Source organism: Balaenoptera musculus, chromosome 6 (genome assembly GCF_009873245.2).
Source record: "Balaenoptera musculus isolate JJ_BM4_2016_0621 chromosome 6, mBalMus1.pri.v3, whole genome shotgun sequence".
Classification (NCBI taxonomy): domain Eukaryota; kingdom Metazoa; phylum Chordata; class Mammalia; order Artiodactyla; family Balaenopteridae; genus Balaenoptera; species Balaenoptera musculus.
In genome coordinates this window covers 34,849,318-34,865,464 of record NC_045790.1, presented here as the reverse complement: position 1 = coordinate 34,865,464, position 16,147 = coordinate 34,849,318, and the positions used below count along the sequence as shown (strand labels likewise).

At 41.4% G+C, this 16,147-nt stretch overlaps 1 protein-coding gene and 1 pseudogene across 1 annotated transcript in view; one reads left to right on the top strand and one right to left on the bottom strand.

Moving 5' to 3' along the window:
- DNAI1 (dynein axonemal intermediate chain 1) overlaps positions 1-16,147 on the top strand; it is a 60,220-nt gene that overhangs the window by 5,088 nt on the left and 38,985 nt on the right. The window contains exons 2-3 of the mRNA XM_036854094.1: positions 13,730-13,762; positions 15,967-16,065. Of these exons, the coding sequence (XP_036709989.1) occupies positions 13,730-13,762; positions 15,967-16,065 (132 nt within the window). The remainder of the gene's footprint in view (positions 1-13,729; positions 13,763-15,966; positions 16,066-16,147) is intronic.
- Positions 15,042-15,720, bottom strand: LOC118896319 (annotated as a pseudogene).

Below are 16,147 nucleotides of genomic sequence, written 5' to 3'. Positions count from 1 at the left end.
CTACAAGGAAGAATAATGTCCTTCTGGGGAGGAGTGTGTTTATAGGGAGTTTCTAGTGTTTATAGGTTACACGGTCAGTCGTATTGCATCTGCTAATGAAGGTAAGAACTAGATACAACCATTAGATTGAATAATTAGTAAGTCATTGCGGGACCTCGGAAAGAACAATTTTAGAGATAAAAGCCAGACTAAATTGAGCTAAGAAGGCAGTAAAGACCCTGTAGACAAGGATTTTTTTTTTTTGAGATGAAATTAAGACTTGAATATGTTAAATGCTGAGGGGAGGCATTTGCCTGGCATAGATAGAGGGAAGTTGAAGATGAAGGAGATAAATGAAGACTAGAGCCAAGTGTCTGAGGAGGTGGGAGTGGATCAGCTGTGGACAAGAGGTGAAACACTTTGTAACAGGAAAGGAGAAAGGAGGAAGGGATGGATGCAGATGATGATAATTTAGAGGCTTAGTGACAGGAAGTTGAGAGAGTTTTCTCTGCTCTTCCGCTAGTAGTGTTACAGAACTCCTTCTGGAAGTGATAACTAGAAAACAAATTTTGCCAATGGTTGTTCCATTTTGTTATGACTACAGTCATGCTATTTTGAGAGTTATGGTCTGAGGTTTGTCATGCACAATTATCAGATTACAAAACAGCTGTGAGCATTTGAGGCCAGAACTTGATCTCCTCCCCCGTTTACCGTGGAACCTAGCACATTGTTAGTACTCAGTATATGCCAGGTACTTGAATAATAATGGCAAAGGTGTCTTGTGCTTATCCCTGGGCTTTGCAACCTGCAAGCTGATGCTGAAGAGTAATTTTGGTTCTTTGGCTCCAGCTGTGAACAAGCCATATGAAATTGTTTTCTGCCAGTTAGGAATTGTTATGGAGTGTTCAATCTTCCCAATTGCTGGGACAGAGTTGTATGGAAGAAGCGAGCAAAGGACATGGTTGTTGATCAAACTCTGGTTTCGCTTCTTTGTATCTCACAACACTTTGTCCTATTCATAGAGTCGCTGTATTCTGGTTTGTGTGGTGTGTTTATGTCTTCCATTTATCTCACTTCCTAGATGTGAGAACCTTGGAGTGGGACTAACTCAACCTTTATTCTTCTTTAGTTGTCATTCTAGCATCTGGTACATAGTAGATGATTAACAAGTGAATGAATTAGTTGATGAGTAAATAAGTGACTGATGGAAACGTATGTACTGTAATACTCTGAACCCTAACTTTTCCTTCTGGACCTGCAGAAGAAGCAGCTCATGCCTCCTTTGTTCTAGCCAAAGCACCAAATTCTGTTAACATCCCTACTCCTGATGTTAACCTTATTTTCCTATTTCTATTCTTACCTCACATCCATTTTCTCATTTACTTATTTTTTCCACGTGTCATACATTCAGCCTCAAATCTTGCTTTGGAACAAATTGGAATATAAATGGATAAAACAAATCTGCTAATCCCTGGACAGACACTTGGTTCCAGGCCTCTGTCTCTTTGTTAATGATTTTCTTCCCTCTGTCTGGAATGCCTAAGCCCATCCTACCTCTCCTGCCTTTTATGAGCCTGGCAAACTAAGACACATATATTTTAGCTAAGCTCTGTAAGTTGCAAAGAATAGAGGCTCACTCAAGTTACCTCAAGTGAAAGGTGGAAAGGGTGAAGGGGAAGGTGTGTATGTGGGGGGTTGTGGGTAGGTATTACAAATACCTAGAATTAGAATTGGAAAACTGTTGGTTCTGAAACAGATATAGGTACTAATTACTTTCTCCAGATCTCTCAGGGCCTCTCTAATTTTCTTAGCAACTATATTTCATTCCCTATTTTCATTTCCCAAGCAGCCAACTTTTCTATGGTTTCAGCTTCCTCATAACTTAATGTGTTTTCAGCTCATCATGGCCACTCTGGCCTCTTCTATCTCACAAGGATTTCTCCATCAATGTCTCCATCCACCCACCAGTTCTCTCTGTAGTCCCAATTCAAACCCTTGGAGAAGAAATCTGATTGTCCCCAGCTTACCTGTTCATGCTAGGCTGTATCAGGGAGGGATAAGATCCTATGACTCTCCAAGCAGCCAAAGCTGTGAGCAGGGCAATTCCCCTTAGAAGGAGATATTGTCTTTCCTTGGCTCCTCCCATGCAAGGTATAACCTGCTTTATTCCAAAATAACTTCTACATTGCTTCTGATAAACCTTTCTCATACATTGTGCAGAAAGGGCCTCAGATTTTTTCCAATCCATTGCCTCCATTCAGGGCAGATATTTACGTTACAAAAGGTTCTGTCCTTTACAAAAGTTTTTTGTTTTTGTTTTTTTTTAATAGCACATTTCTGCAATGAATTTTTAAATGTATCATACTTTATGTATAACTTTTAAAGACCTTGATATAGGAGACATAGTCTGGCCATGATGGAGCAGTTCATGCTGGACTTGCCATCCCACTATGAACAACTGTGATCCTGGACACAATATATGAGGCAACTGGTTTAGGCATTCCCCCATTCCTAAGGGAAGGAAAACACCCAACATGAGTCATATGTTTATCCTTGCTTTCTGCCTTGGGTCAATTTCTTAATCATGGCTCAGGGAGAGAGATCCAAAGGAGAGCACAGTGATACCAGCGAGATAACCCAGTGTTGGAATTAGCAGGCAATGACTTTAAGGCAGTTGTTGAAAATATATTTATGGACTAAAAGAAAATATTGACTTAAAGGATGGGGAGGGCTTCCCTGGTGGCACAGTGGTTAAGAATCTGCCTGCCAATGCAGGAGACACGGGTTTGAGCCCTGGTCCGGGAAGATCCCACATGCTGCAGAGCAACTAAGCCTGTGCACCACAACTACTGAGCCTGTGCTCTAGAGCCCACGAGCCACAACTACTGAGCTCACGTGCCACCACTTCTGAAGACCGCATGCCTAGAGCCCACACTCCACAACAAGAGAAGCCACTGTGATGAGAAGCCCGCGCACCACAATGAAGGGTAGCCTCCACTTGCCGCAACTAGAGAAAGCGCAGCAACCAAGACCCAACACAGCCAAAAATAAATAAATAAAATTAAAAAAAAAAAAAGGGTGGGGAATCTAAGCCCCAAAAATGGAAACAGTAGAAAAATAAATATCAGAAATGAAAAATTTATTGGCTGGGCCTAATAGTGAAAGTGAAGATGGATCCATTGAAATTATCCAATCTGAAGAACAGAGAAAAACAAGATTAAAAAACAAAAAAGACACAGACATAGAGAACAAACATATGGACACCAAGGGGGGAAAGCGGGGTGGGGTGGGGTGGGGGGTGATGAATTGGGAGATTGGGATTGACATGTATACACTAATATGTATAAAATAGATAACTAATAAGAACCTGTCGTATAAAAATAAATAAATAAAATTTAAAAAAAAGAGGGACTTCCCTGGTGGCGCAGTGGTTAAGAATCTGCCTGTCAATGCAGGGGACATGGGTTTGATCCCTGCTCCGGGAAGATCCCACATGCCGCAGAGCAACTAAGCCCCTGCACCACAACTACTGAGCCTGCGGGCACCCTAGAGCCCACGTGCCACAACTACTGAAGCCCGAGCGCTCTAGAGCCTGCATGCTGCAACTACTGAGCCCGCATGCTGCAACTACTGAAGCCTGCATACCTAGAGCCTGTGCTCTGCAACAAGAGAAGCCACCGCAATGAGAAGAGTAGCCCACGCACCACAACGAAGAGTAGCCCCCGCTCGCCGCAACTGGAGAAAGCCCGCATGCAGCAACAAAGACCCAATGCAACCAAAAAGTTAAAAAATAATAAAAACAAACAAACAAACAAACAAAAAAAGAGCCTTAGTGACCTGTGGTAATATGTCATATATGTATCTGTAACTTGTAAGTAGTTGGAATTCCAGAAGGAAAAAGAGGAGGGGGAAAAATAGTTGAAGAAATAATGGTCAAAAATTTCTTAAATTTGGTGGAAAACATAAAGTATTATCAGAAGCTCAGTGAGCCCCAAGCAGTATAAATACAAAGAAAACCACACGTAGTCCCCTCACAGTCAAAATACTGAAAGCCAAGGATAAAAATAAAATCTTGAAAGTAGCCAGAGAAAAAATGACACAATGCATAGAGTGGGATAATATGATCATGGCTGACTTCCCATTGTAAACAAGAGAAGTCAGAAGACAATGGAATGTCATAGTTTATGCACTGAAAGAAAACTACTGTCAAGCCAGAATTATATATCCAACAAAAATATCCCTCAAAAAGAAGGGTTAAATAAATACATTTTCAGATAAACTAAAGCGGACAGAATTTGCCATCAGCAGACCTTCACTACAAGTAGTACAGAACAAAGTTCTTTAGGCTGAAGGAAAATGACCCCTGATGGAAGCCCTATCTATGGGAAGGACCAAAAAGCACTGGTAATAGTAAATATGTGACTAAAGATAAAATACTAGATTTTTTTTGCTTCTATTTATTTTCTTAAAAGACATATGACTGTTTAAAGCAAAAATAACACCATTGTAAGGTGAAGCTTGTAATATATATAGAAATAAAATATGTGACAACAACAGGGCAAAGATGAGGTTGTGGTGGTAAATAGAATTAAGATGTGATAAGGTTATTACATTGTGAAATATGAAGTGGTATCTTATTTATTCTTATTAGACTATAACAGGTTTAGGATGCATATTATAAACCTTAGAGCAACCACTAGAAATTAATACAAAAAGGCACAGCTAAAAAGTCAATGGAGAAAATAAAATGAAATACTAAAAAACTCAATTAACACAAAAGAAGACAGAAGATGAACAGAGGAAGAAGCAGATGAAAAATAGGAAACAAAGGGCAATATGTTAAAGACAACCACACCAACACTTTCAATTAAAAGGCAGAGTTTATCAAGCTAGGGGGGAAAAAAAGCAAGACCTAACTATATGCTGCTTATAAGAAATATAGTTTAAATGTAAAGACATAGAAAATTTGAAAATAAAAGAGTGGAAAAACACACCATGTAAATAGCAAGCATAAGAAAGCTGCATGGCTGTAGTATTATCAGAACTAAGTAGGTTTCAAGACCAGGAGTGTTTCCAAAGACAAGTAGGGACATTTCATAATGATAAAGTGTCAATTCAAGAGGTGATATAAAATCACAAAAGAGTATGTACCTATTAATAGCACTTCAAGATACATAAATCAAAAACTGACAGAGCTAAAGGGAGACATAGAAAAATATACAATGACAGTTGGAGATTTAACACCCTTCTCTCAGTAATTGAAAGATGTAGATCTGTTAACCAACTTGACCTAATTAATATAGAACCCAAGAACTGCACAATGTTCAAAAAAATAGACCATACACTGGGACGTACAATACGTCTCAATACATTTCAAAAGATTAATATCTTACAGATTTTCATTCAATTCAAATTCAGCATTCATCCATGTCAGAAAGAATCTCAGCAAACTAAGAATAGTTTGACCAAAATGGAATTAAATTAAAAATAGGGGCTTCCCTGGTGGCGCAGTGGTTGAGAGTCTGCCTGCCAATGCAGGGGACACGGGTTCGAGCCCTGGTCTGGGAGGATCCCACATGCCGCGGAGCAACTGGGCCCGTGAGCCACAACTACTGAGCCTGAGCGTCTGGAGCCTCTGCTCCACAACAAGAGAGGCCGCGATAGTGACAGGCCCGCGCACCGCGATGAAGAGTGGCCCCCACTCGCCGCAGCTGGAGAGAGCCCTCGCACGGAGGCGGGGACCCAACACAGCCAAAAATAAACATAATAAATAAATAATAAATAAAAATTAAAAATAAATAAATAAATAAATAGCAGTATCCTTAAAATCCTCAAATATTTAGGTATTAAAGAATGCACTTCTAAATGTAAAATAAAAGTGCAAGGGAAACTAGAAAACATTTTAAATTGGATGGTAATGAAAATATAACATCACAAATTGGGGGGTCATGCTGAAGTTGTACTTAATGAAAATGTGTAGTTTTAAATGCCGATTTCAGAAAAGATTTAAAATCAATGTTCTAAGTTTCTATCTTAAGAAAATAGAAAAAGATGAGCAAATTAAATCCAGAATAATAGAAGCAAAATCTATTCATCACTTCTATTTATTTTATTAATTTATTCATTTATCTTATTGTTTCATAGAAACAATGAGGAAAAACAATAGAGAAAATTAACAAAGTCAGAAGTTGGTTCTTTGAAAAGATTGATAAAATTGAGAAAACTTAGCAAGGCTCATCAAGAGAAAAAGAAAACACAACAGCCAATATCAGGAATGAAAAGTGAGATATCACTACAGATTGTACAGATATTAAAAAGGATAGTAAAGGAATATTATCAACAACTTTATGGCAATAAATTCAACAACTTAAATGGACAAATTTATTGAAAAACACAGTTTGCCTTAATTGACACAAAAAGAAATGGAAAATATAAAGACCATACTTACTTAAAGAAATTGAATTCATAATTTAAAACCTTCCCACAAAGAAACTCCAGGCCAAATGGTTTCTCTGATGAATTCTATCAAATATGTAAGGAATAAATAATACCAGTCTTACACAAAGTCTTAGAGAAAATAGAGGAGAAGGGAACGAGTCCCAACTTACTTGATGATGTTGGTGTAACTCTGATATCAAAATCAAAGCTATTTCAAGAAAAGAGAAGGATAGGCCAATATCCCTCATGGACATAAATGCAAAAAAATCTGACAAAATATTAGCATATCTGTTCCAGCAATATATATAAAGAATAATATATCTGACCAAGTGAGGTTTATCCCAATAAGACAAAGTTAGCTCAACAGTAAATACCCAATCAATATATTTCTTCACATTAACAGAAAAAAAGGAGAAAAACCATATGACAAATCATAATAGATTCAGAAAAGAAGTTGACAAAACTCAACATCCACCCACAGAAGATTAGAATAAGGGCCAAATGAGATGATGCACTCCAAAGTGTTTAGTAAACTGAAAGGTGCTGTATAAAGGGAAGGTATTTTTTTAAAATATTTATTTATTTATTTTTGGCTGCATTGGGTCTTAGTTGCGGCATGCGGGATCTTCGTTGAGGCATGCGGGATCTTTCATTGCAGCGTGCGGGCTCTTCCTTGCGGCTCACGGGCTTCTCTCTAGTTGTGGTCTGTGGGTTTTCTCTTCTCTAGTTGTGGTGCGCAGGCTCCAGGGCACGTAGTTTGCGGCACGCAGGCTCTCTAGTTGAGGTGCGTGAGCTCAGTAGTTGTGGCGCATGGGCTTAGTTGCCCCGCAGCATGTGGGATCTTAGTTCCCTGACCAGGAGTCAAACCCGCATCCCCTGCCTTGTAAGGCGGATTCTTTACCACTGGACAACCAGGGAAGTCCCAAGGGAAGGTATTTTTATTTTCATCCCTCTGTTGTGACACCCTGAGATTTATAGCTTCCTTTCTGATAAGGACTTCATGGGATCCGGACAACACTCTTTTCAGCTATTCAATAAATGCCCTCAGAATGAGACTCAATTGCCATGTACAGCAGACCATGATAGAATAGTAAAATAATAACACTGCCACTGTTACTTTAGCGCTTACTGAGCGCTGGGCTCTGAGTAAGGTTCTCATCATGCATTGTTTTATTTTATCCTCACAGCAAATCTGAGGAGGGCACTAATATTTTTCTCTACCTTACAAATGAGAGAGTGAGGATTAGGGACTAAATACCTTGCTCAAGATCACACATATAGTTCATGACAGAGTCAGGAATCCAGCCAAGGCTAACTCTAGAGCTTCAGATTTTAAACCCTACCCTGCCTTGCCTTCTGTAGCCTTATCTGGGAAGAGTCCCATAGTGTTGGCTTCTTCCCTCTTGGGCTTCCAGGGAGGCATGAGCTTGGTCTCATGTTCCTTTGTCAGCATTCTGAGTACTGTGCTAAGACTGCATTAATAGGAAAAAATAAAAACCCTCTTTAACTGTATTAATTTTTTAAATTCTTAATTAGCATTTTAAATTATAAAAGTAATGCACATTCACTTTTAAACTAGAGAAAGCCCACGCGCAGCAACAAAGACCCAACGCAGCCAAAAAAAAAAAAAAAGTTATGAACATTCCCTTTTAAAATATTAAAACCATGAGAATGAGTATAAGGTGAACAGTGTTGGTTCCCTTCCCCACAATTCCCCAGTCACATTCCCTGAACCCAACTACTGTCAACAGAATCTATATATTCTTCCAGAAATTTTGTATGTACATCCAAATACACATACACACACATTCTTAAAGTAAGCAGATGGGTCATCTGTTTATGTAACTTGCTTTTTTATTTAACAATAAAAAAGCGTGGAGAGCTTTCCATAATAATACATAAAAATTTACCTCATTCTTTTAAAAATATGCATAATCTCCCATTGAATGGCTATACCATAATTTATTTAACTAGGCCCCTATCAATGAATATTTAGGTTTTTTCCCATTGTAAAAATATCACAAAGACGGTGCTGCGAGCAATTTTGTACATACATCTTATGCATATGTATTAGTATTTCTATAGGAAAAATGCAAGAAAGCAGAGGTGCTGAGTTGAGGGGTATCTGCATTTGAAATTTTGGCAGGTACTGCCAAATAGCCCTATAAAAATTTTGTGTCCGTTGGCACACCCACAACAGTGTATGATAGTGCCTGTTACCCTTCATCTAGTGTTTCAAAATTTTGAGATCCCTTTCAACTATACTTATTGAGCACCTTCTGTGTGCTTGAGACACTGCACTAGGCTCAAGGATTTGAAAGGCAGTCGATGTAGCTGGAGGAAGATTTCTTGGTGAATTACTGTTCCTTTGGGACTAAGAGCTTTTACCCTTTTAGAAACGGAAACTGCAAGCTGGTGAGGTATTTAGTTTCAGTTTAGCTTAATGGAAACCTGTTGGTGAGTTTTAAAATAAGGACCAAGACAACTGAAATGGTAAACGTCGTCTCCTGGGCCCCAGGAAGGAGGATGCAGCGTCTGTGGGTTTGCATGCTTCGAAGAGCTGTTCTTTCCAGGAACAAACAAGTTTCAGGCTTGAACTCTTGGGTGGACATGTGAGCTGTTGAAGCCTTTTAGTCATCCCTAGGGCAAGTGCTTCCTAGTAAGCAAAGGGCCACACAGATCCCCTGTGGCTGATGACAGAGCAGAGTCTATAAATGGGAATAATAATGCTACAAACTATCATTTATTGGGCACAGACTCTGGCCAGGCACCACACTATGCATTTTATGTGTGTTGACTCATTTAGTCCTCATAACAGGCCTATGATCGTTTTCAGAGGGTATTTTTATGATGCCCATTTAAAAGATAAGGATACTGGCTTCCCTGGTGGCACAGTGGTTAAGAATCCGCCTGCCAATGCAGGGGACATGGGTTCGAGCTCTGGTCCGGGAAGATCCCACATGCCGCAGAGCAACTAAGCCTGTGCACCACAACTACTGAGCCTGCGCTCTACAGCCCGTGAGCCACAACTACTGACCCCTCATGCTGCAACAACTGAGCCCTCATGCTGCAACTACTGAAGCCCGCATGCCTAGTGCCTGCACACCACAACAAAGAGTAGCCCCTGCTCACCACAGCTAGAGAAAGCCTGCGCGCAGCAAGGAAGACCCAATGCAGCCATAAATAAATAAATAAATAAAATTTTTAAAAAAGATAAGGATACTGAGGTTCAGAGAAGACAAGTAACTTGCCTAGAGTCATAGACCTAGCAGATGGCAGAGAAGGGATGCAAACCCAGGTATGGTTGACTTCAAAGCCCATATTTGGGCCCCATGGGTACATCTGATCACATATTTGTTTTTTAAATGTTATATCTTCATGTTAGGGAGCAGCTTAATAATTTTCAATCTCCTTACTTACCCCTAAAATATGTTCAGGGACAAATGGGTTGCCTATACTGTGCAGTAAGTCATATACCAAAACAAGTCTAAGTGCAGATAAATGCCCAGTCGGTGGCAAAAATGATCATCTGTTACATTGACCAGAATTTTCATTTTCAAAGCGCCCTTCCATGGCTGTGGCAGGAAAAGAGTTGGAGATGACGTGGATGCCGTGTTAGGGATTTTGGGATTCAACTCATGGGTGATGGGGAGCCCTTTAGAGGCTTTAAAGCAGGAGAGTGATCAAGTTTATGTTTTAGGAAGATCACTTATAGTAATTAAGAGTTTGGGTTCAAATTCTGGTCACCTTTGGGTCAGTTGCTTGATCTCACTATGCCTCAGGGTCCTCATCTGTAAAATAGGAAAAATGATAGCTCCTTCCCCATAAGGTAGTTGTGAAGATTAAATGAGATCATGTACATACATTGCTTAGTAAATGACTGGCCCAGAGTAAGTGCTCAATAGCTGAAAATGGTGACAGATATAATTATCAGAGTGGAGAGAAACTGGAGTTAGGGAAATCAAATGTAGTTTGGCAAGAGGGAGTAAGGGCATGAGTTAAGGGGGTATGAATGGAGAAGATAGTTATAAAGAGTTAAAGTGATAGAATTGTTAGACCTCAAAATAATGCTAATAATAGGGTGAATAAAAGGCAGGTATCTGATGGCTCCCAGTTTCCAACCTGGGTGCCTGAATGGTGGTAACACTTGAGTGAGATAAGAAATACTGGAAGAGATGCAAGTTTGGGGTGGAAAAAGAACATAATGTGGTTGGTTTTTAAGATACTGAGTTTGAGTACTCTGTCACCAATTTGAACATGAGGTTCTAGAAAATCTAAACTACAGAAATAGATGTTGAGCTTCATCACAAAGTGGAAAATGAATCTATGTGTGGGGATGAGAGCACCCAAGGGGAGCGTGTAGAAATAGAAGACTAGGGGGTGAAGCATATATTCTTGGAAGGGTCAAGGATATTGAGAAAGAACTATTGGAGGGGCTGGTGACATGGAAATGGAGGTGGAGAAGAAGTTTCTAGAAGGAGTGAGGGAACCCTCAGCAATGCCAGGTCCTGTAAGAGAACTGAGAAGTGGCCTCTAGGCAGCTGAGTCATTACCAGTTCCTGCCCTTAGGATGCTCACACCAAAATCTGTAACAATGAGAATAGAAAACTGCTCTACTATGAAGGAGTTCAGGCTGGGACATCTGTTATCCCATTGATCACCAGGGTTACTTTGACTGCCATGATGGTCTTGCGGGGGCATTTCCTCTTCCTGCACCACTCCTCCATAGACTCCTTCCTTGACTTAATAGAATAACTGGAATGACCTATCCAAGAGTAGAGGATCTTCATGTGGTCAATGGGGGACCTCCCTTGCTGGAGTCTCCCAGCTGCCTCTGATGTGCACCGCAGTATTATGTTTCTTTTCATAATACTATCCCCTTTTGTAGACCAAAACCCAGAGACAACAGAGTGTCTATCTGAAGTTACATTTCATCCTTCATCTCACAACAACCAATGCTTATGGTGGTGATGGGAGGCGGGGCAAAGCCTTGCTCAGAGTGTAGACAGGAAGAATAGAGGGAGGTAGGAGAAAGGTCAGGATTAGATAATGGACTAGGAGGCTAGTTGGGTAGGGTTTGGTTAGGCAGAGATAGTGGGAGCAGGGAGAGAGAAGGGGAAGATGGCGTTCTTGGCAAGAGGAAAGGTAAAAGCAAAGGTGGGAAAGCAGAGGTGGGAAAGCAGAGACCAAGCTCAGGAAATGTGAGTAGCCTTGCTGGGCTGCATCTCAGAGTGGCGGGAGAGCAGGCTGGCATGGAGATGTGGAGCCGGATGACAGAGTTCTGAGGGCCAGAGGAGGGACTTTGGGCTTTCTTCTTCTGCGGTTTGACAGCTTCTGGGAAGAACCATCAAAAGCTTTTCAGGAATTCAGGCTTGTCTGTCTCAGACTTCTCCTTCTGGAAGACCAAGGGCCCAAAGTGGCAACCTGACATTCAATCTCCTTTTGCCATGGTTGGGAAGTCAGGGCTGTAGCTGATTTCATTGGCCTGTTTTTCATTTATTGTAGTGTGGCTTTTATAGTATGTTAATTGAAATATTTCCAACTGCCAAAAACAATTACACTCAAATTGCCTTGTCAGTTCTTTTATTGCCAGATAAATGTTTTACAGACATATTTACGGGGGGCAATGGTAACTGGATCTTGTTTCCTACTTAAGGCTGGCAGCTTGGGCTGGGGTTGGCCCTCCAGTACTCTGCTGTGGGCCAGAAAGCTGTTGGATGTTACGACGCTTCCATCTCGTTACCTTAGGGATCAGAGGCTCTTCAAAGGAAAGCAGCTTTCTGGCTCATGTGGCTTAGCCTCAGAGAAGGGTTCTCATCTCTGGAAACCTTGGCAACCTGGCAGAAATCTGAATCCTGCTGCCTGCCCTACTAGCAACAATCCCTGCCCAAGCTGAGACATGCCCTTCTCTCCCCCTGGAATCCCTTTCCCCTCCACCATCAAAGCCTCTCCCACAGACCCTGCCACTGAAGAGTTGTGAGGCCCTTTCCATCTAACTCACTCACTTTGCATTTGGGAAACCAAGGCCCAGAGACCTCCCCAAGATCACACAGGTGGTCAGCAAGAGCTGGGAGCCGAGGTCTCTGCCCAGTGTGCCATGCTGCCACCAACATGCACTCTTTGGCTTCTCTGCTAGCCTGACTCCTCCTTCAGGGCTCTAGACCTGCTTCTTGCAAGAGCCCCTCCCTCACATCTCCAGCCTCCACTGACCTCCCTCTTGCTCCATCACCTGAAACAACTGTTTGTTCAGTGCATATACTGCAGGGTTTTGGTTTGTTCGTTTGGGGGAACATTTTACTATCTCTGTTATTGTTCTGCTCTTGCCATTGTACATGCTGCTTTCTTCATCTGAAAAGCCTTTCTGAAAAACATTTTCTCCACTTGGATGACCCATACTTTTCTTTTGATACTGAGCTAAGAAATAGCCACCTCGGGGAAACTTCCTTGTACACCCAGGCTGGGTAGGTGCCTCTGTGCATTCCCATAGCACCCTGGTCACACGTCTCTACTGCTGGCACAGAGCAGACTTTCACAAGAACGTATGCTGAGTGAGTAAGCGAGTGAGTAAATAAGGAGCACTGATCACACTCATCGGTCCTCCACGGACCCTGAGCAAACGTGGGTAGGGACCTCATCTCTCTTCATCTTTGTCCCACTGCTTAGGTTAGTCCCCGACCATAAGTAGATGCTCAAGAAATGTTTATCAAGTTGAATCCAGCATGCTGCTCTTGAGAACATAAAATTTTAGCATGTTAGAATTGGAAGGTCATCATATCCAATCTTACACATTTTATTGATGAGGAAACAGGCTAAGGAAAAATATTTTTCCCAGGGTCATGATTACTAATGGGTTTGATGGCATTCATTCATGTATTCAATAAGTATTTTGAACACCTACTATATTCTGAGACAGCAGTGTACAAAACAAAGTACCCAAACCTTCATCATAAACAAATGTTTATGAATATAATCTGCCTTCAAAATCCTCTTAATTCCTAGTACAGAGCTGAGCACTTAGTATATAGTTTTAAAAAACGTTTGTTGAACTAGTTGCAACTAAGAAATGCCAGGTGCTAAGTCACCTGGTTGCTCTTCATGGGTCAGTCCCACTGATGCTGGAGTCAGGTTGCCTCAGATATAGGACTTCCTTGGTTGGGCACCTGTTGCCAAGTCTCACTGTTTGTGAGACTTGGGGAAGTTCAATGTCCCTTGTCTTTGAGGTCCCTGGGCAGAAGCCCCCCTGTAATACTGTTTTTGACATTCCCATGGAGATTCACTTATGACTTACCTTCTGTTTCTATTCTTTTTTCAGAGCGTCAACGTGGGCAGAGGAGCCAGGAAGAGAGTAAGTGCTGAGACCACACAGTTTCTCAGCGAGAAGCTAATAGCATTTCTTCTGTTGAAATATTAGCTATATATTTTTAAAGAAAAGCAAAAAGAACATTAAAATCACCCTTAAGCCTATCACCCCAGGAAACCTCTTAGTTAACGTATGATGCTATATCCTCCCAGATATTTCTATGTATATATAAAAATTACATGTATTTATTTTTATTTTTTTTATAAATTTATTTATTTATTTATGGCTGTGTTGGGTCTTTGTTGCTGCGCGCAGGCTTTCTTTAGTTGCGGCGAGCGGGGGCTATTCTTCGTTGCAGTGTGCGGGCTTCAGTAGTTGTGGCACATGGGCTCAGTAGTTGTGGCGCACGGGCTTAGCTGCTCTGTGGCATGTGGGATATTCCCAGACCAGGGCTCAAACCCATGTCCCCTGCATTGGCAGGCGGATTCTTTTTTTTATTTAAATAAATTTATTTATTTATTTTTGGCTGTGTTAGGTCTTCATTGCACTGCGCGGGCTTCTCATTACGGTGGCTTCTGTTGTTGCGGAGCACGGGCTCTAGGTGCGCGGGCTTCAGTAGTTGTGGCTCGCAAGCTCTAGAGCACAGGCACAGTAGCTGTGGCACACGGGCTTAGTTGTTCTGCGGCATGTGGGATCTTCCTGGACCAGGGCTCAAACCCATGTCCTGTGCATTAGCAGGTGGATTCTGAACCACTGCACCACCAGGGAAGTCCCTTTATTTTTAAATAGAATCAAACTGTATGTTATTTTACAATCTGTTTTTTACATAATATATTTAGAGTACTTTCCATTGCCAATAAATATACTTTCATAGCATCATTTAAAATTACTGCATAATATTTTACCATGTGTTCATTAAGGCCATTCCATAATTTTGTTCAAACATGCCCCACTGTTGGACATTTAAATATTTCCTCTTTTCCACAATTATGATCAATCCTCCAACAAACATTCATGCAATTTAAATCTTTAGGCATATCCTCGGTTATTTCTTAACATAAATTCCTATACATAGAAATTTGGGTCAAAAAGTATAAATACTTGTTAGGCTTTGGATAAATATTTCCAAATTGCTCTTTAGAAAGGTTGTACTAATTTATGGGTGTCCATTTTCCCACAACCTCGCCAACACTGGATATTGGTTTTGTTTGTTTGTTTTGGTTTTAGTTTTCACCAGTTTTTGTTTTGTTTTGTTTTGCTTTGTTTGTTTGTTGTATCCAAAATGTATTGATTGGGATGCTTTCCCATTCATCTTGATTCAGGGTGCTTTTAGTGCTGCTTCCGTCTGAAGGCGCATCCTTCTGTAAGCCTTGCTTTTCCTCCTGCAGGCTGGCAGAGGACAGTAGAGCAGCCAACACACAAAACTACTGTGTGTGCATGTTGGCTAAAGACGGTGGATGATTTTATAGCATCCTGGGCATTTCACATCCATGAAGTAGGAATTTGGGCTCTGCACCAGGTGCTTCTTTTTGTGTTTTCTCTTCTCCTCTTCTGGAGAGGGATGAAGGAGATCCTCTGCATGTTCTCGTGGGGAGGTGGTCACTGCCCTTCACCAGTTTTACAGTGAAAAAATTGCATTGTTTTATTTTGCATATCTTTGATTGCCAGTGAGGGTGAATATTTTTTACTATGTCATGGGCCACTTTGGCAAGGTATTTAACTGTTTATCGGGGTAGGGGAAAACTTCTAGTTCTTGATTTTTTTGCTCCAAGTCTTTGATGGGACTATGAGGCTTAAAGTTACCAAGTACTGGGAGTATTGCTGTAAGAGTAACCTTGAGGTGGCAAATTGGAAGGTAAAATGTGAATTAGAGTTGAAGTAGCTTAAAGAACAGCTGGGTGTCGTTTCACAGTTGGTCCTGGCTATTAGCGTCCAGGCTGTATGGGAAGCAGTAAGGAGGAGCCAGCTTTTCTGGTCCCATTACTGGGGCCAAAGAGCCACCACAATGTTCCAGCTAAGTCCGGAACCCCAGGGCTGAGGTGGCCATGATCTTCCAGGCAATGAGAACTCTGGCCTGAGCAGTTCCTTTGGGCTCTTCCGTGAGTGGTCTGTTGCACGTTTTGCGTTCTATGTATTGGGACAGAGCTTGGCTTCTGGGAGGATTTGTGAATGAAAGGGCTTTCTGCAGCACTGCTTGCTTGTCTAAGCAGGTCAGGCACTCTTGATTCTCACATGAGGTTTTTGTCCAGGATGAAGATTCAGGGACCGAAGTAGGGGAAGGGACAGATGAATGGGCCCAGTCCAAAGCCACAGTTAGACCCCCTGACCAGCTGGATTTGACTGATGCAGTAAGTAAGCAACATCCTACCCTCGCTCCTTCCACCTCCTCCAGCCTCAGAGATGTATTCTGCCCAGAACCTAGGTTGTGAG